At 53.7% G+C, this 19,994-nt stretch overlaps 2 protein-coding genes across 2 annotated transcripts; one reads left to right on the forward strand and one right to left on the reverse strand.

Annotated features, from left to right (window-relative positions):
* Positions 1-1,607: 1,607 nt before the first annotated feature.
* PSMB6 (proteasome 20S subunit beta 6) lies at positions 1,608-14,920 on the forward strand (the record flags this gene model as incomplete). Its single annotated transcript, XM_050330643.1, has 7 exons — positions 1,608-1,738; positions 2,444-2,511; positions 5,913-6,044; positions 6,133-6,262; positions 11,309-11,447; positions 12,612-12,616; positions 14,795-14,920. Coding segments are annotated over exons 1-7 (705 nt in total), but the record flags the coding sequence as incomplete, so codon positions are not given.
* A 1,248-nt stretch (positions 14,921-16,168) lies between these two features.
* On the reverse strand, positions 16,169-19,440 carry LOC126648008 (mitochondrial 2-oxoglutarate/malate carrier protein-like; the record flags this gene model as incomplete). Its single annotated transcript, XM_050330644.1, is given in 6 exon segments — positions 16,169-16,280; positions 16,282-16,302; positions 16,304-16,375; positions 18,963-19,014; positions 19,150-19,249; positions 19,350-19,440. Coding segments are annotated over 6 exon segments (399 nt in total), but the record flags the coding sequence as incomplete, so codon positions are not given.
* Between the last annotated feature and the right edge of the window lie 554 nt (positions 19,441-19,994).

Raw genomic sequence — 19,994 nt, forward strand, 5'->3', positions numbered from 1 at the left:
GAGGGGGTGGGGGAAGCCGTGGGGGTTTTGGGGAGGGGGATTTGAGGGGGATTTGAGGTGATGGGGGAGGATTTTGGGAGGGGGAATTTGGAGGTTTGGGGGGGCGGGAATTTGGGGTGGTTGGGAGGGGTCGGAGGGTTGTGGGGGTGGGGATTTGGGGGATTTGGGGGGATTTGGGGGATTTGGGGGCTGGGGGTCATAGGGGGTAACAGAAGGAGAGGGAATTTGGGGGTGGATTTGGGGGTCGGGGGGTGATGGGGGTGGGAGTGAGAATTTTAGGGGATTCTGGGGGGTCTGGGGGATTTCAGGGGATTTGGGGAGGATTTGGGAGGTAGATGGGGGTCATGGGAGGGTAACAGAGAGAGTGGGAATTTGGGGGCAATTGGAGAGATTGGGGGTGGGATGGGGGTCATGAGGTGGGAATTTGGGGGAATTCGGGGGTTTGGGAGAAATTTGGGGAGGGGGATGGGAGGTCAGGGAGGTCACGAAAGGAGGGGAATTTGGAGGAATTTGGGGTCTGGGTGGATCAGGAGCGTTGTGAAGGGTCGGGAATTCGGGGATTGGATTGAGGGGAATTTGAAGGGGGATTTGAGGGATTTTGGGGGAGTTTGGGGGTCCGTGGAGGTGACGGGGGTGGGGGGTCCGGGGTGAGGAATTTGGGGTGGTTGTGGAAAGGGGGATCAAGGGGGGGTTGAGTGGGAATTTTGGGGGAGGGGATTTGGGAGGTCGATATAATTATAATAATTATGGTAATATAAACTAAATATGATAACATAAAAATAATGAAATATAATAAAAACATAATAAAACTTGACACGGAGTTCTGTTTGGAAGGCAATTCATATATACCAACTCGGGGTTATTTTTTTCGATGGGCAGAAAACCGAGAAACGTTGAATTTTAATATTAAATATTAACATTTAACAGCATTAACGATATTATAACATAATGACAGATACGTAATGTAACAGAAAAAAACCCCAAAACTATTAATACTTAATAATTTAAGAAGTAATTACTGATTAATATTTAATATTTAATATTTAATATATAATATTCAATGTTTAATATTCAACGTTTAACGTTTAGTGTTTAATATTTATTATTTACTATTTAATGTTCATTATCTGATATTTAATATTTATTATTTATTTAATGTTCATTATTTAATATTCGTTACTTGATGTTTAATATTTATTACTTATTTAATATTTAAAACTTATTATTTGTTTAATGTTCATTTTTCATTATTTAATATTTATTATTTATTTAATATTCATTATTTAATATTTATCATTTATCATTTATCATTTATTATTTACTTAATATTTATTATTTACTATTTAATATTCATTATTTAATATTCATGATTTAATTTTTATTATTTAATATTTATCGTTTATTATTTATTTAATATTTATTATTTATTATTCACTGTTTAGTATTTATTATTTACTATTTAATATTCATTATTGATATTTAATATTTAATATTTAATATCTTTACGCCCCGCCCACTGGAGAAATTTTCGCTCTGTTTTCCTTTGCGGCGCTGTCGCAACTGTCGCAAAAGCGTCGCGGCGTCGTCGGCGTCGTCGCTGCCGTCAAGCGCGCTCGCGGAGGAGGAAGGGAAGATGGCGGCCATGGCGGCCATGGCGGTGACGGCGCGGGAGCCGCGGGCAGGGCCGGGCCCCGCGGGGCTGCACCGGGACTGGACGGCAGAGCCCCTCAGCACCGGCGTGAGTGCCCCGGGACCCGCGGGGAGGGGGTGCTGGGGGGGGGTTGATGGTAAAGGAGACCCCCTCCCCCCAAAAAAAAGTGGGGCTGGAGGGAGGGGGCGGAGGGTTCTGCAGAGGTGGGAGGGGGGGATGTGGGGAGGGGTGGACGCGCTCTGTGGGGAGGGGCTGTGGGGCAGGGGCCGCTGGGGCACGGGGGCTGTAGGGCGGGGGTTCTGTGGGGAGGGGATTCTGTGGGGAGGGGGTTCTGTGGGGAGGAGGGTCTAAGGGGCAGGGGCTGCTGTGGGAGGAGATCTGTGGGGCAGGGGGATCTGTGGGGAGGGGGCTGCTGTGGGGAGGGGAGTCTGCTAGCACAAGGGGGTTTCTGTGGGGAGGGGGGTCTTGTAGGGGAGAGGGATTCTATGGGGGGGACTGTGGGAGGGGGCTGCTGTGGGGAGGGGGTTCTTTGGGAGGGGGCTTTGTGAGGGCAGGGGGTCTGTGGAATTGGGGGAATCTGTGGGGAGGGGGCTGCTGTGGGGACGAGGGGTCTCTGATGGGGCAGGGGGCTGGAGTGGAGGAGGGGATTCTGTGGGGAGGGGGGATCTGTGGGGAGGGGGATTCTGTGGGGCAGGAGGGCTATGGGGAGGGGGCTGCTGTGGGAGGGGGCTGCTGTGGCTCAGGGACCCCAGCGCAACCCCTCCCTCTTTTTCTCCCCTCCCCCACCCCCAGACCACCATCATGGCCGTGGAGTTCGACGGGGGCGTCGTCATCGGGGCCGACTCCCGAACCACCACCGGGTGAGGGTGATGTCATGATGATGTCACAATGACGTCATCAGTGACATCATTAGTGACATCACACTGCCCCGGGCCCTGCCAGAGGGGTTGTCACCTTGTCATGATATCACCATGACGTCATTGTGGTGTCATCATGACATCATCGTGATGTCACCCTCAAAACTCCGAGAGGAGCCCCCCCCCCCTCAAAATTCCTCCAAGAATCCTTTTTGAGGTTTTTTTTTGGCTATAATTCCTGAAAAAAAAACACCAAAAAACCCACCAAAAAAACCACCAACCCACCCTCCTCATCAGGTTAAAAAATCCCTCAGGGAACTGTTTGCCTCATGGTTTTTTTGGGGAAAAAAAAAAAACAAAACAAACAAGATTTTAAATCCCATGTTTAAATCCTTCCAGTCTGAAGGATTTCCTTCCTCTTCCTCCTCTTCTTCCTCCTTCTCCTCCTCCTCTTCCTCCTCCTCCTCCTCTTGCTCTTCCTCCTCCTCTTCCTCCTCCTCCTCTTCCTCCTCCTCTTCCTCCTCCTCCTCCTTCTTCTCCTCCTCCTCTTTCTCCTCCTCCTCCTCCTCCTCCTCGTCTTCCTCCTCCTCCTTCTCTTTCTCCTTCTCCTGCTCTTCCTCCTTCTCTTCCTGCTTCTCCTCCTCCTCCTGCTCTTCTTCCTCCTCCTCTTCCTCCTTCTCCTCTTCCTCCTCCTCCTCCTCTTCCTCCTCCTCTTCTTCCTCCTCTTCCTCTTCCTCCTCCTTTTCCTCCTCCTCTTCCTCTTCCTCCTCCTCTTCTTCCTCCTCCTCTTTCTCCTCCTCCTCCTCCTCCTCTTCCTCCTCCTCCTTCTCCTCTTGCTCTTCCTTTTCCTTCTCCTCCTCTTCCTCCTCCTCATCTTCCTCCTGCTCTTCCTCCTCCTCCTCCTCTTCTTCCTTCTTCTCTTCCTCCTTCTCTTCCTCCTCCTCCTCCCACATCCCAGAACTCCCTGATTCACCTCCAAAACCTCAAACCTTTTTTTTTTCCCCATTTCTGCTGCAATTTGTGCAGAAAAAAACCCCAAAAAAACCCCTTCCAGTGCCCCAAATCTGGGGTGTTGTTATTTCCTCTGAACAAAATCCTGTGTGGGTAATCCCCTAAAATCCCAGTTTTTGTGTTTTGGTTTTTTTTTTCCCCCCTTTTTGGGCCATTCTTTATTTTCCTTTTACTTTTCCTCCCTCTGATTTTAGGCCAAATTCTTTCCCCTCCTTCAAGGGGGAGTTTACAAATCCCACAAACCCATCCCCCTAACAGTGGTGATGCTAAAAACCAGTTTATTTCCACAGCAAATCCCACCATTTTTTACCTCTTTTCTTTACAAAAAACCTTTAGGTGTATTTTGCCTCACATTTTTTTACTTCTCTTCTTTAAAAAAAACCTTTGGGTGTTTTTTACCTCACATTTTTTTACCTCTCTTCTTTAAAAAAAACTTTTGGGTGTTTTTGCCTCACATTTTTTTACCTCTTTTCTTTAAAAAAACCTTTGTGTATTTTGCCTCACATTTTTTTACCTTTTTTCTTTAAAAAACACCTTTGGGTGTTTTTGTCTCCATGTTTTACTCTTTTCTTTAAAAACTTTTGGGTGTTTTTGCCTCACATTTTTGCCTACATTTTTTTACCTCTCTTCTTTAAAAAAAACCTTTAGGTGTATTTTGCCTCACATTTTTTCACCTCTCTTCTTTGCAAAAACCTTTGGGTGTTTTTGCCTCACATTTTTTTACCTCTTCTCTTTGCAAAAACACCTTTGGGTGTTTTTGCCTCACATTTTTTTACCTCTTTTCTTTAAAAAAAACCTTTGGGTGTTTTTACCTCACATTTTTTTACCTCTTTTCTTTGCAAAACCTTCGGGTGTTTTTGCCTCACTTTTTTTTATCTCTTTTCTTTGCAAAAACCTTTGTGTATTTTGCCTCACATTTTTTTACCTCTTTTCTTTGCAAAAACCTTCGGGTGTTTTTGCCTCACATTTTTTTACCTCTCCTCCTTAAAAAAAACCTTTGTGTGTATTTTACCTCACATTTTTTTATCTCTTTTCTTTAAAAAACACCTTTGTGTATTTTGCCTTACATGTTTTTACTTCTTTTCTTTAAAAAAAACCTTTGGGTGTTTTTGCCTCACATTTTTTTACCTCTTCTCTTTAAAAAAACCTTTGTGTGTTTTACCTCACATTTTTTTACCTCTTTTCTTTGCAAAAAACCTTTGGGTGTTTTTACCTCACATTTTTTTACCTCTTTTCTTTAAAAAAAACCTTTGGGTGTTTTTGCCTCACATTTTTTTACCTCTTTTCTTTGCAAAAACCTTTGGGTGTTTTTGCCTCACATTTTTTTACCTCTTCTCTTTAAAAAAACCTTCGGGTGTTTTACCTCACATTTTTTTACCTCTTTTCTTTGCAAAAACCTTTGGGTGTTTTACCTCACATTTTTTTACCTCTTTTCTTTAAAAAACACCTTTGTGTGTATTTTACCTCACATTTTTTTACCTCTTTTCTTTGCAAAACCTTCGGGTGTTTTTGCCTCACATTTTTTTATCTCTTTCCTTTAAAAAAAACCTTCGGGTGTTTTTACCTCACATTTTTTACCTCTTTTCTTTAAAAAACACCTTTTGGTATTTTACCTCACATTTTTTTACCTCTCTTCTTTAAAAAAACCTTTGTGTATTTTACCTCACATTTTTTTACCTTTTTTCTTTAAAAAACACCTTTGGGTGTTTTTGCCTCACATTTTTTTACCTCTTTTCTTTAAAAAAACCTTTGTGTATTTTGCCTCACATTTTTTTACCTTTTTTCTTTAAAAAAACACCTTTGGGTGTTTTTATCTCACATTTTTTTACCTCTTTTCTTTGCAAAAACCTTTGGGTGTTTTTACCTCACATTTTTTTACCTCTTTTCTTTAAAAAAAACCCTTTGTGTATTTTACCTCACATTTTTTTACCTCTTTTCTTTAAAAAACATCTTTGGGTATTTTGCCTCACATTTTTTTACCTCTTTTCTTTAAAAACACTTTTGTGTGTTTTACATCACATTTTTTTACCTCTTTTCTTTGCAAAACCTTCGGGTGTTTTTACCTCACATTTTTTTACCTCTTTTCTTTGCAAAACCCTTTGTGTATTTTACCTCACATTTTTTTACCTCTTTTCTTTAAAAAACACCTTTTGGTATTTTACCTCACATTTTTTTACCTCTTTTCTTTGCAAAAAACCTTCGGGTGTTTTTCCCTCCCACCCAATTTCTCCTCGGCCTTGAGGCGCCGACACCTCCGGGGGGACGAGCGGGGCAAGGAAGTCTGAGAGGGGGGGGAGGCTCTAGCAATTTTTTAAAGTCAAAACCCACTTTACAAAGGATGTTTCAGCATGTCCTGACCCAAACCAAGGTGAGTTTCCCTTTTTTAACCCCAGATCCTACGTGGCCAACCGAGTGACGGACAAGCTGACCCCGCTCCACGACCGCATCTTCTGCTGCCGCTCGGGCTCGGCCGCCGACACGCAGGCGGTGGCCGACGCCGTGGCCTACCAGCTGGCCTTCCACAGGTGGCGTGGGGCAAGCCTTTTAGGGTGGGAGGTCCTAAAAAGCCCCTTTTTGAGGTTGATAAGGTTTTTTTTTGCCCCCCAAACGCAGCGTGGAGCTGGAGGAGCCGCCGCGGGTGCGCACGGCCGCGCGGCTCTTCCAGCAGAGCTGCTACCGCTACCGAGAGGAGCTCAGCGCCGGCATCATCGTGGCTGGCTGGGACCCCCGCCGGGGGGGACAGGTGGGGGTTGGGGAGGGGGTTTTCTGCTTCTTTGCCCCTCCTTTTTGTGTCTCTCTTCTGGGATTTCTTGAGGGTTTAGTGGGATGGGTTGGGTTGGGTTGGGTTGGGTTGGGATGGGTTGGGTTGGGTTGGTTGATGGGTTGGGTTGGGTTGGGTTGGTTGGGTTGGGTTGGGTTGGGTTGGGTTGGGATGGGTTGGGTTGGGTTGGGATGGGTTGGGATGGGTTGGGTTGGGATGGGTTGTGGTTGGGTTGGGTTGGGTTGGGTTGGGTTGGGTTGGGTTGGTTGGGATGGGTTGGGTTGGGTTGGGATGGGTTGGGTTGGGTTGGGATTGGGTTGGGATGGGTTGGGTTGGGATGGGTTGGGTTGGGTTGGGATGGGTTGGGATGGGTTGGGTTGGGTTGGGTTGGGATGGGTTGGGATGGGTTGGGTTGGGTTGGGTTGGGATGGGTTGGGTTGGGATGGGTTGGGTTGGGATGGGTTGGGTTGGGTTGGGTTGGGATGGGTTGGGTTGGGTTGGGATGGTTGGGTTGGGTTGGGTTGGGATGGGTTGAGTTGGGTTGGGTTGGGATGGGTTGGGTTGGGTTGGGATGGGTTGGGTTGGGATGGGTTGGGTTGGTTGGGTTGGGATGGGTTGGGTTGGGTTGGGTTGGGATGGGTTGGGTTGGGATGGGTTGGGTTGGGTTGGGTTGGGATGGGTTGGGTTGGGTTGGGTTGGGTTGGGTTGGGTTGGGTTGGGTTGGGATTGGGTTGGGTTGGGTTGGGTTGGGTTGGGTTGGGTTGGGTTGGGATGGGTTGGGTTGGGTTGGGATGGGTTGGGTTGGGATGGAGTTGGGTTAGGTTGGGTTGGGTTGGGATGGGATGGGTTGGGTTGAGTTGGTTGGTTGGTTGGTTTGGTTTGGTTGGGTTGGTTGGTTGGGTTTGGTTGATTGGTTTGGTTGGTTTGGTTTGGTTGGTTTGGTTGATTGGTTGATTGGGTTGGGTTGGTTGGGATGGGTTGGGTTGGGTTGGGTTGGGTTGGGTTGGGATGGGTTGAGTTGGGTTGGATTGGGTTGGGTTGGGATGGGTTGGGTTGGGTTGGGATGGGATGGGTTGGGTTGGGTTGGGTTGGGATGGGTTGGGTTGGGATGGGTTGGGTTGGGATGGGTTGGGTTGGGATGGGTTGGGTTGGGTTGGGATGGGTTGGGTTGGGTTGGTTGGGTTGGGGATGGGTTGGGTTGGGTTGGGTTGGGTTGGGTTGGGATGGGTTGGGTTGGGATGGGTTGGGTTGGGATGGGTTGGGATGGGTTGGGATGGGTTGGGATGGGTTGGGTTGGGTTGGGTTGGGTTGGGATTGGGTTGGGTTGGGTTGGGTTGGGATGGGTTGGGTTGGGTTGGGTTGGGATGGGTTGGGATGGGTTGGGTTGGGATGGGTTGGGTTGGGATGGAGTTGGGTTGGGATTGGGATTGGGATGGGTTGGGATTGGGTTGGGATGGGTTGGGTTGGGTTGGGATGGGTTGGGTTGGGTTGGGATGGGTTGGGTTGGATGGGTTGGGATGGGTTGGGTTGGGATGGGTTGGGTTGGGTTGGGATGGGTTGGTTGGTTGGGTTGGTTTGGTTGGGTTGGTTGATTGGGTTTGGTTGATTGGTTTGGTTGGTTTGGTTGATTGGATGGGTTGGGTTGGGATGGGTTGGGTTGGGTTGGGATGGGTTGGGATGGGTTGGGATGGGTTGGGATGGGTTGGGATGGGTTGGGTTGGGATGGGATGGGTTGGGTTGGGATGGTTGAGATGGATTAGGTTAGGTTAGGATGATTAGATTGGGTTAGAGATGGTTTAGATAAATTGGATTTAGAGATGAATTAGAGATAGGTTAGGTCCAGATTTAGGGATAAGTTGGATTAGAATGAATTGAGATTTAGAATAGATTTAGAATAGAATTTAAATTTAGAATTTAGAGATAAATTTAGAATAGGATTTAGAATAGAATTAAATCTAGCATTAGGATAAACTTAGAACCTAGACTAGGGTAGAGTTAAGTTGAATTTAAATTAGAGACTAAATTTAGCAAACCCACTCCAAAAACTTTTTCCAATTCCTAATATACCCATCCAGCCAAAGCCTCCCCTGGGCAGAAGCTTAAAGCTTTGCCCCCTCGTCCTGCTGATTGTTTTGGGAGAGAGGCGACCCCCCACCCCTCACTCCGGCTCCCCTCCTCTCAGGGGAGTTGCAAGGGGGCTGAGGTCACCCCTGAGCCTCCCCCTCTCCAGGCTGAGCCCCCACCCAATCCTGAGGTCCCTCAGGCTCTCCTCGGGTTGCCCAAATCCTTCCAGGACCCCCTGCAAATTCCCTAAATCCCCTCCAGGACCCCCTGCAAATTCCCCAAATCCCTTCCAGGACCCCCTGCAAATTCTCCAAATCCTTCAAGACCCCCTGAAATTCCCCCAATCCTTCCAGGATCCCCCTGCAAATTCCCCAAATCCTTCCAGGACCCCCTGCACATTCCCAAAATCCTTCCAGGACCCCCTGCAAATTCCCCAATCCCTTCCAGGACCCCTTTCCATGCTCCCCAAACCCCTCCCAAAATCCCCCTCCCCAACTCCACAGTGCCTCCCAAACCTCCTCCCAGGACCCCTCCCACCCTTCCATGTTCCCCAAATCCCCTCCCAGGACCCCTCCCACCCATCCAAGCTCCCCAAACCCCTCCCAGGACCCTCCCCACCTTCCACGCTCCCAAATCCCCTCCCAGGACCCCTCCCACCCATCCACGCTCTCCAAATCCCCTCCCAGGACCCCCTCACCTCACTCATCCTTCCATGCTCCCCAAATCCCCTCCCAGGACCCCTCCCCACCTTCCATGCCCCCAAACCTCCTCCCAGGACCCTCCCACCTTCCATGCTCCCCAAATCCCTCCCAGGACCCCTCCCACCTTTCCATGCTCCCCAAATCCCCTCCCAAGACCCCCTCCCCAACTTCCACAGTGCCCCCAAATCCCCTCCCAGGACCCGTCCCACCTATCCACGCTCCCCAAATCCCCTCCCAGGACCCTCCTGCTCAAGCCCCAAACTCCTCCTAGGACCTCCCGACCCTCCATGCCCCAAATCCCCTCCCAGGACCCCTCCCACCCATCCAAGCTCCCCAAATCCCTCCCAGGACCCTCCCCACCTCATCTTCCATGCCCCCAAATCCCCTCCCAGGACCCCTCCCCACCTTTCCATGCCCCCAAACCTCCTTCCAGGACCCCCCCACCCATCCAAGCTCCCAAATCCCCTCCCAGGACCCCCCCCACCCTTCCACGCTCCCCAAATCCCCTCCCAGGACCCCTCCCCACCCATCCAAGCTCCCCAAGCCCCCTCCCCAACCCTCCACAGTGCCCCCAAATCCCCTCCCAGGACCCCTCCCACCTTTCCATGCTCTCAAATCCCCTCCCAGGACCCCTCCCACCTTTCCACGCTCCCCAAATCTCCTCCCAGGACCCCTCCCACTCTTTCCACACTCCCCAAATCCCCTCCCAGGACCCCTCCCACCTTTCCACATCCCCAAATCCTCCCAGGACCCTCCCACCCATCCAGCTCCCCAATCCCTCCAGGACTCCTCACCATCCACTCTCACCAAGACCCTCCCAGGACCCCACACCTTTCCATGCTCCCCAAATCCCCCTCCAGGACCCTCTCCCACCCATCCAAGCTCCCAAATCCTCCTCAGAACCCCCCCAACCCTTTCATGCTCTCCCCAGAACCCTCCTCCCAGGAGCCCCTCCCACCCATCAGCGCTCCCAAATCCCCTCCCAGGACCCCCCACCCATCCAAGCTCCCCAAACCCCTCCCAGGACCCTCCCACCCTTCCATGCTCCCCAAATCCCCTCCCAGGACCCCTCCCACCTATCCAGCTCCCCAAACCCGCTCCCAGGACCCCCTCACCTACCCCAAACCCCCTCCCAGGACCCCTCCCCACCCTTCCACGTTCCCCAAACCCCTCCCAGGACCCCTCCCCACCCATCCAAGATCCCCAAATCCCTCCCAGGACCCTCACCCTCACCCTTCCATGCTCCCCAAACCCCTCCCAGGACCCCTCCCACCTATCCACGCTCCCAAATCTCCTCCTAGGACCCCCCCACACCCTTCCACTGCTCCCCAAACCTCCTCCCAGGACCCTCCTCACCCTTCCATGCTCCCCAAACCCCCTCCCAGGACCCCTCCCCACCCATCCAAGCTCCCCAAACCCCCTCCCACAGACCCTCCACACCGTGCCTCCCAAATCCCTCCCAGGACCCCCACCCCCCTCCAAACTCCCCAAATCCCCTCTAGAACCCCCACCCCCACTCATCAAGCTCCTCAGACCCCTCCAGGACCCCTCCCACCTTCCACGTTCCCCAAATCCTCCTTAAGCCCCCAGAACCCCCACACCCATCCAGTCTCCCAAACCCCTCCCAGGACCCCCCTCACCCCCACACCCATCCAGTCTCCCAAGCCCCCTTCCAGGACCGCCCTCCCACCCATCCAAGCTCCTCCAAGTCCCTCCCAAAACCCCCTCCCCACACTCCACAGTGCCCCACAAATCTCGTCCCAGGAGCCCCTCACCCTTCCACATCCCCCAAACCCCTCCCAGGCCCCCTCCCACCCTCCCCAAACCCCCTCCCAGGACCCCTCCCCACCCATCCAAGCTCCCCAAATCCCTCTCAGGACCCCTCCACACCTTTCATGCTGCCCAGATCCTCCTAGAACCCCCTCATCCTTCCATCTCAGGTCCTCTTAGGACCTCCACCTCTGCCCATCCAAGCTCCTGGGCCCCCAGGACTCCCTCCACCCATCCAAACTCCCCAAACCCCCTCCCAGGACCCCTCCACCCTCACCAAACCCTCCCAGGACCCCTCCCACCTTCCATGTTCCCCAAATCCCTCCTTAAGCCCCTGACCCCACCTTCCATGTCCCCCAAGCCCCTCCCAGGCCCCCTCCCACCCTCCCCAAACCCCTCCCCATCCCCGTGCTTCCCCCTCTCCCCCAAGCCCTTCCTGCCCCCTCCTCCTGCCCCAGCTCCTCACAGACCCTCCCCTGTTCCCCTCCCCCAGGTGTACATGGTGCCCCTGGGGCTCCTCCATGGCCCGCTTCGCCGTGGGGGCTCGGGCAGCTCCTACATCTACGGCTTCCTGGACGCCGCCTTCCAGCCCGGCATGAGCAGCGCCCAGTGCCGAGACTTCGTGGCCAGGGGTGGGTTTTTTGGGAGGGGTCCTGGGAGGGGTTTGAGGATGTGGATGGGTGGGAGGGGTCCTGGGAGAGGTTTGGGAGTTGAGAGGGTCGTGGGAGGGATTTGGAAGCATGGATGGGTGGGAGAGTCTGGAGGGGTGGATGAGGTGTAGGAGGATGGAGAGTCCTGGAGAGGGTGGGAGGGTGGGGAGGTCCTGGGAGGGGATTTGGGGGACGTGGAAGGTGGGAGGGTCCTGGGAGGATTTGGGGAGCTTGGATGGCTGGGAGAGGGGTGTGGGAGGTTTGGAGGACATGGGTGGTGTGGGAGATGAAGGGTCCTGGGAAGGGGTTTGGGGATGTGGAATGTGGAGGGGGTCCTGGGAGGATTGAGGTGAGAGAGGTCATGGGAGGGGGTTTGGAGAGTTTATGGATGGGTGGGGGGAGGGTCCTGGGAGGAGGTTTGGTGAGCTGGATGGGTGGGAGGGGTGTGGAGGAGTCCTGGGAAGGGGTTTGGGAGCATAGAGAGGTGGGAGGGTGTGGGAGGGGGTCTTGGGAGGAGGTTTGGGGAGAGTGGAAAGGTGGGGAGGGGTCTTGGGAAGGATTTGGGGAGCATGGAAGGGTGGGAGGGGTCCTGGAAGGGATTTGGGGATCATGGAAGGGTAGGAGGAGGGGTCCTGGGAGGGGATTTGGGAGCGTGGAAGGGTGGGAGGGGTCCTGGAGAGATTGGGGACGTGGAAGGTGGGAGGGGGTCCTGGTAGGGTTTAGGGAGCATGGAAAGGTGGGAGGGGTACTGGGAGGGGATTTGGGGAGCTTGGATGGGTGAAAGGGGGTTCTGGGAGGGATTTGGGGAACATGGAAGGGTGGGGAGGGGTGAGGGAGGGATTTGGGGACGTGGATGGGTGGGAGGGTGAGGGGGTCCTGGGAGGAGGTTTGGGAGGCACTGTGGAAGTGGGGAGGGTCCTGGGAGGATTTGGGGAACATGGAAGGGTGGGGAGGGGTCCTGGGAGGGGATTTGGGGAGCATTGAAAGGTTGGGAGGGTCCTGGGAAGGGATTTGGGGTCACTGTGGGGTCAGGTCAGGGGTTTTTGTGCAAAGACCAATTTGGGGCCATCCCCTCCAAAGAGGGGATCTGGGGTCACCAAACAACTCGGGGGGTTCTTTGGGTGGGGAGGGTCCCTAATTTGGCAGGCACTGTGGGGTTGGGGAGGAGTTTGGGGAGGGGTTTGTGGAGCATGGAAAGGTGAGGAGGTCCTGGAAGGAGATTTGGGGAGCTTGGATGGGTGAAAGGGGTGGGTTTTGGGAGGGGATTTGGGGATCTTGGATGGGTGTGGGGTTTGAAGGGGAATTCTGAGAGGGGATTTGGGGAGAATGGAAAGAGTGGGAGGGGTGAGGGTCCTGGGAGGGGTTGGGGAGCATGGAAGGGTGGGAGGGGTCCTGGGAGGGTGTTTGGGAGCTTGGAAGGATGTGGGGGGTTTGAGGGGGTCCTAGGAGGGGATTTGGGGTCACTGTAAGGTTTGGGGAGGAGTTTTGGGAGGGATTTGGGGAACATGGAAAGGTGTGGGGGTATGAAGGGTCTTGGGAGGGGGTTTGGGAAGCTTGAATGGGTGGAAGGGGTTGAGGGGGTACTGGGAGGGGATTTGGGGAGCTTGGAAGGGTGTGGGGGGTTCAGGGGGTTTGGGAGGGATTTGGAGAACATGGAAAGGTGGGAGGGGTCCTGGGAGGGGATTTGGGGAACATGGAAGGGTGGGAGGGGTCCTGGGAGGGGATTTGGGGAGCTTGGATGGGTGGGAGGGGTCCTGGGAGGGATTTGGGGAGCTTGGATGGGTGGGAGGGGTGTGGGAGATGTGGATGGGTGGGGAGGGGTCCTGGGAGGAGTTTGGGGAGCTTGGATGGGTGGGAGGGGTGTGGGGGGAGGTTTGGAGTAACGTGGAAAGGTGAGGAGGGGTCCTGGGAGGGATTTGGGGAGCTTGGATGGGTGGGGAGGGGTCCTGGGAGGGGGTTGGGAGAATGGAAGGGTGGGAGGGGTGAGGGGGTCGTGGGAGGGATTTGGGGAGCTTGGAGAGGTGGGAGGGGTCCTGGGAGGAGGTTTGGGGGATGTGGAAGGGTGAGGGGGTCCTGGGAGGGGTTTAGGGAGCATGGAAGGGTGGGGAGGATGAGAGGGGTCGTGGGAGGGGATTTGGGGACGTGGATGGGTGAGGGGGTCCTGGGGAGGATTTGGGGGAGTGTGGATGGGTGGGAGGGGTGAAGGGGGATTTGGGGAGCGTGGATGGGTGGGAGGGGTCCTGGGAGGATTTGGGGTCACTGTGGGTTTGGGGAGGGGTTTTGGGAGGGATTTGGGAACATGGAAAGGTGTGGGGGTATGAAGGGTCTTGGGAGGATTTGGGAGCGTGGAAAGGTAGGAGGGGTCCTGGGAGGGGTGTTGGGGGACGTGGATGGGTGTGGGGGGTTGAAGGGGGTCGTGGGAGGGGTTTGGGGAGCTTGGATGGGTGGGAGGGTCCTGGGAGGGGGTTTAGGGAACGTGGAAGGATGGGAGGGGTTGAGGGGTCCTGAGAGGGATTTGGGGAGCATGGATGGGTGTGGGGGGGTGTGGAGGGTCCTGGGAGGGTTTGGGGGACGTGGATGGGTGAGAGGGGGTGAGGGGGTCCTGGGAGGGGACTTAGGAAGCATGGAAGGTGGGAGGGGTCCTGGGAGGGGATTTGGGGAGCATGGAAAGGTGGGAGGGGTCCTGGGAGGGGATTTGGGGAGCTTGGATGGGTGAAAGGGGTTTTGGGAGGGATTTGGGGAACATGGAAAGGTGAGGAGGGGGTCCTGGGAGGGGTTTGGGGAGCATGGAAGGGTGGGAGGGATCCTGGGAGGGGTTTGGGGGCACTGTGGAGTTGGGAGGGGATTTGGGGGAACGTTGAAGGTGGGGAGGGGTCCTGGGAAGGGATTTGGGAAACATGGAAGGATGAGGGGGGTCTTGGGAGGGATTTGGGGAGTGTGGAAGGGTGAGGGGGTCCTGGAAGAGGGATTTGGGAGGCATGGAAGAGGTGGGGAGGGGTCCTGGGAGGGATTTAGGGAACATGGAAGGGTGAGGGGGTTTTGGGAGGGATTTGGGGAGAGTGGAAGGGTGAGGGGCTCCTGGAAGGATTTGGGGGGGCATGGAAAGGTGAGGAGGTCCTGGGAGGGGATTTGGGGAGCTTGGATGGGTGGGGAGGATCCTGGGAAGAGATTTGGGGTCACTGTGGGGTTGGGTCAGGGACTTCTTTTTGGAAAGACCAACTTGGGGCCATCCCCTCCAAAGAGGGATCTGAGGGTCACCAAACAACTCAAGGGAGTTCTTTGGGTGTGGGGAGGGGTCCTAATTTATGTGTCCCCCCTCCCCAACCCAGGTCTGGCCTGGCCATGGCGAGGGACAGTTCCAGCGGGGAGTGATCCGCTTAGCCACCATCACCGAGCAGAGGGTGGAAAGGACGGTCCTGGCCGGCCCTGACCTGCCCTGGGGGGATGGTGGCCCCCTCTTAAAGGGAGGAAGGGACCCCCTCCCTGAAAAAAAACCCCAAAAATCCCCAAAATGGGGAGGGAGGGCACAAAACCAACCGGTTGGGTGGGGAGGGTCCCTCTATCACCCCCTCCCCTTTTTGGTGTCCTCCCCACTTGGGGGGTGTGGAGTGGAAGCCACACCCCCAGCGTGGCCCACCCCCTCTGTCGCGACAGACAAGACATAAAACCACGCCCTCCCCCTTGAGAGGGTGGAGTGTGTCTGTGTGAGGTTGCTTTAATTACATCATAATCACCATCCATGATTCATTAACAAAGCACAGCAAAAATGGAGAGGTGGGGGTGGATTTTGGAAGTGAGGGGAGAGGAGGGGAGGGCTCTTGATTTTAGATATTTTGGTTGGAATAAAAACCCCAGAGGTTTAAAGGGTGGGGGTTGGGGGTCCCCTATAGGAAAACCCATAAAGTTCAGGGCTGTCCTTTTTGGGATGAGCAATCCCCCTCCCAGCTTCAAAGCCCCTCCCCAATATATTGGGGTCAAACACCGCTTTTACAGAGCCCAGACCACCCCCTAGGGCCTAGGGTGGGGGGAGGAGAGAGGTCAGAGGGTTTAAAGGGGGTGGGAGGGTCCCTATAGGAAAACCTATAAAAGTTTAGGAGCTGTCCTTTTTGGGATGAGCAATCCCCTCCCCCTTCAAGAAACCTCCCCAATATATTGGGGGTCAAACACCCCTCTTACAGAGCCCAAGACCACCCCATAGGGCCTGGGGTGGGGGGAGGGGAGGAGGTCAGAGGGTTTAAGGGGTGGGGGAGGTCCCCTATGGAAAACCCTATAAAAGTTTAGGGCTGTCCTTTTGGGATGAGCAATCCCCTCCCCTTCAAGAAACCCCTCCCCAATATATTGGGGTCAAACACCAGCTTACAGAGCCCAAGACCACCCCGGGGTGAGGAGGGAGGGAGTGTTCACCCCAAGAGTGGACCTAAAACCCCTCCCACTCTGATGGGGGAGAGGGCACAAACAACCCTACAAACCCCTCCCTCCTACCCCAGATCCTCCTGAGGGGAAAAAGGGAGGGAGGGGGTTGAGATACCCCAATTTCCCCCTCCTCCTGCCTCCAGATCCCCTGAGGGAAAAAGGGAGGAGAGGGGTTGAGATACCCAATTTTCCCCTCCCAGGGTTGAGGAGGTGGGTGGGAGTTGAGATGCCCCAATTTCCCCTTCCCTCCACCCCAGATCCCCTGAGGGGAAAAAGGGGAGGAGGGGTTGAGATACCCCAATTTCCCCCCTCCCCCAGGATAGGGGGGTGGGTGGGGGGTCAGGCACTGAGGAAGAGCCGCTGGTACCACTTGTTCATCTGCTCGAGGAAGATGAAGGTGAGCCACGGTGTGGGGGCCCAGGCGAGGCGTAGTAAGAGGTGAAACCTTTCCAGAGGCTGAAGAAACCCTCGTACCTCACCACCTTGACCAGCACGTCCTGCCAGGGAGGTGGGAAAAGAAAAATAACCCAAAAAAATTAGGAGGGAAAGCGTCTAAAATTGACCAGCACGTCCTGCCAGGGAGGTGGCAAAAAATCACCAAAAAATTAGGAGAGAAAGCGTCTAAAATTGACAGCCACCCCCCCAGGGGTGAGGGGGAACCTCCCTCAAAGAGATGGGAGAAACTCCCCTTAAAAATGGGAGATTGAAGAGCCCTGAAAGGATGGGGAAGGTCCTGAAAAAATGAGCTCAAAGTGGGGTGGGAAATGCCCCCCAAATGATGGGAAATTCAATTTAAAATGACAGGGAACCTCCTCAAAAAATGAGCTCGAAGTGGGGTGGGAAACGCCCCCCAAAAGATGGGAAAGTCAATTTAAAATGACAGGGAACCTCCTCAAAAAATGAGCTCGAAGTGGGGGCAGGAAATGCCCCCCAAATGATGGGAAAGTCAAAAGGGAACCCCCCCAAAATGATGGGGAACCTCCTGAAAAAATGAGCCCAAACTGGGACAGGAAATGCCCCCCAAATGATGGGAAATTCAATTTAAAATGAAAGGGACCAACCACACCCCAAAATGATGGGGAAACTGCTCAAAAAATGAGCCCAAACTGGGGCAGGGAACACCCCCAAAATGGTGGGAAAGTCAAAAGGAAACCCCCCCCAAAATGTCAGGACCCAACCACACCCCAAAATGACACAGAAATCCCCCCCAAAAAGTGAGGGGGCCACCCCAAAATGGTGGGAAAGTTCCTGCCCTCCCTGTCCAGGTTGAAAGGGAACCCCCCCCAAAATGAGAAGGATCAACCACACCCCAAAATGAGGGGAACCTCCTCAAAAAATGAGCCCAAATGATGGAAAAGTCCTCCCCCCACTCAAAAGGGAACCCCCCCAAAATGACAGGGACCAAACATACCCCAAAATGATGGGGAACCTCCTGAAAAAATGACCCCAACTGGGACAGAAAATGCCCCCAAAATAATGGGAAGGTCAAAAGGGAACCCCCCCCAAAATGAAAGGGACCAACCACACCCCAAAATGATGGGGAACCTCCTCAAAAAATGAGCTCAAAGTGGGATGGGAAACGCCCCCCAAATGATGGGAAAGTCAAAAGGGAACCCCCCCAAAATGAAAGGGACCAACCACACCCCAAAATGAGGGGAACCTCCTCAAAAAATGACCCTGACTGGGACAGGAAACATCCCCAAACGATGGGAAAGTCAAAAGGGAATCTCTTTAAATAACAGGGACCAACCACACCCCAAAATGACACAGAAACCCCCCCCAAAAAGTGAGGGGGCCGCCCCAAAAAGGTGGGAAAGTTCCTGCCCTCCTTGTCCAGGTTGAAAGGGAACCCCTTTAAAATGACAGGACCCAACCACACCCCAAAATGATGGGGAACCTCCTCAAAAATGACCCCAACTGTGGCAGGAAACGCCCCCCAAATGATGGGAAAGTCAAAAGGGAACCCCCCCCAAAATAACAGGGACCAACCACACCCCAAAATGATGGGGAACCTCCTCAAAAAATGACCCCAAAGTGGGGCAGGAAATGCCCCCCAAAATGGTGGGAAAGTCAAAAGGGAACCCCCCCAAAATGATGGGGAAGCTCTTGAAAAAATGAGCTCAAAGTGGGGCGGGAAACGCCCCCCAAATGATGGGAAATTCAATTTAAAATGTCAGGAACCAACCACACCCCAAAATGATGGGGACCTCCTCAAAAAATGAGCCCAAAATTGGGACAGAAAACGCCCCCCAAATGATGGGAAAGTTCTCCCCCCACTCAAAAGGGAACCCCTTTAAAATGACAGGGACCAACCACACCCCAAAATGATGGGAACCTCCTCAAAAAATGACCCAGACTGGGACAGGAAACGCCCCCGAAATGATGGGAAAGTCAAAAGGGAACCCCCCCAAAATGATAAGGACCAACCACACCCCAAAATGATGGGGAACCTCCTCAAAAAATGAGCCCAAAGTGGGGCAGGAAACGCCCCCCAAATGATGGGAAAGTCAAAAGGGAACCCCCCCAAAATGACAGGGACCAACCACACCCCAAAATGACAGAGAAACTCCTCAAAAAATGACCCTGACTGGGACAGGAAACACTCCCCTAATGATAGAAAATTCAAAAGGGAACCCCTTTAAAATGACAGGGACCCAACCACACCCCAAAATGATGGGGAAACTGCTCAAAAAATGACCCTGACTGGGACGGGAAACGCCCCCCAAATGATGGGAAGTCAAAAGGGAACCCCCCCAAAATAACAGGGACCAACCACACCCCAAAATGATGGGGAACCTCCTCAAAAAATGACCCCAATTGTGACAGGAAACAACCCCCAAATGATGGGAAAATGAAAAGGGAACCCCCCCAAAATGACAGGGACCAACCACACCCCAAAATGATGGGAACCTCCTCAAAAAATGACCCTGACTGGGACAAAAAACGCCCCCCAAATGATGGGAAAGTCAAAAGGGAACCCCCCCAAAATGACAGGAACCAACCACACCCCAAAATGACACAGAAATCCCCCCCTAAAAACAAGGGGGACCCTCCCCAAAGCCCCCCACCCCTCCCAGAGCTCACCAGCCCGTTGCGGTACTCGGGTTTGCCGTCGATCGTCCGCATGTTCTGGATCCTGCCAGGATCATTTCATGATCAGGGGGGCGTAAAACCAGGCAGATTTTGGGGTAATTCCCCTTTCCCCTCCCCCCCCAACACAAAAATGTGGTAATTAATTAGCTGAAAAGGTTAAAGGAGGGGAGGAACCCACCGGGTCTTGACGATGTCGACGGGCATGGAGGCGGCCGTGGTCACCAGCCCGCTGATCATGCTGGCACAAAAGTGGCACAGGATGTCGTCTCGGAAATGCCCTGAGGATTTAGGGGGGAAAAAAACCCCAAAAATGTTAAAAAGGGGGTGGGAGAGCTTGCCAGGATTTGGGGGGGGACAAAAAGAACAGGCTGAGCTCACCGGAGTCGAGCAGGAATTGCTTGGATTGGGAGTAGGAGGCGAGCTGGGCAGCGTTGACGACCACGGCGCGGGCCATGGTGGGGATGCAGCCCTAAAGGGAAATGGGGTGGGGGGGAGTTGGGGAGCCCTGCACCCTGGAGCCCCAGCTTATCCTCCCTCCATTTGCCCCATTTACCACCCCCATCCCCCTGCACTCCCAACATCCCCCTGAGTGGGGACGCGGCCCTAGAGGAAGGGGGTGGGAAGAAAATATGGGGTGGGGGCAGTTGAGGACCTGCACCCCTGGAGCCCCTTTATACATCCTCCTCCCCATCTCCCCCTGCACCCCCTGCACCCCTGGAGCCCCCATTTACCACCCCATCTCCCCCTGCACCTCCCAGCATCCCCTGAGCGGGGTGACCCCACAGAGGGGACACAGCCTAAGGTGGGGGGAGAATGTGGGTGGGGGGATGAGGACCCCTGGAGCCCCATTTTACCCTCCCCATTTACCACCCCCATCTCCCCCTGCACCTCCCAACATCCCACCTGAGTGGGGTGACCCCACAGAAGGGGACACAGCCCTAAAGGGGAGGGGGCACAGGTTGGAGGTGTCCCTGCACCCCCAAACCCCAAACCCTGAGACCACCCCAAAACCCCAAACCTTGA

Source organism: Myiozetetes cayanensis, unplaced genomic scaffold (assembly GCF_022539395.1).
Source record: "Myiozetetes cayanensis isolate MyiCay16 unplaced genomic scaffold, myiCay2020 scf421, whole genome shotgun sequence".
Taxonomy (NCBI): domain Eukaryota; kingdom Metazoa; phylum Chordata; class Aves; order Passeriformes; family Tyrannidae; genus Myiozetetes; species Myiozetetes cayanensis.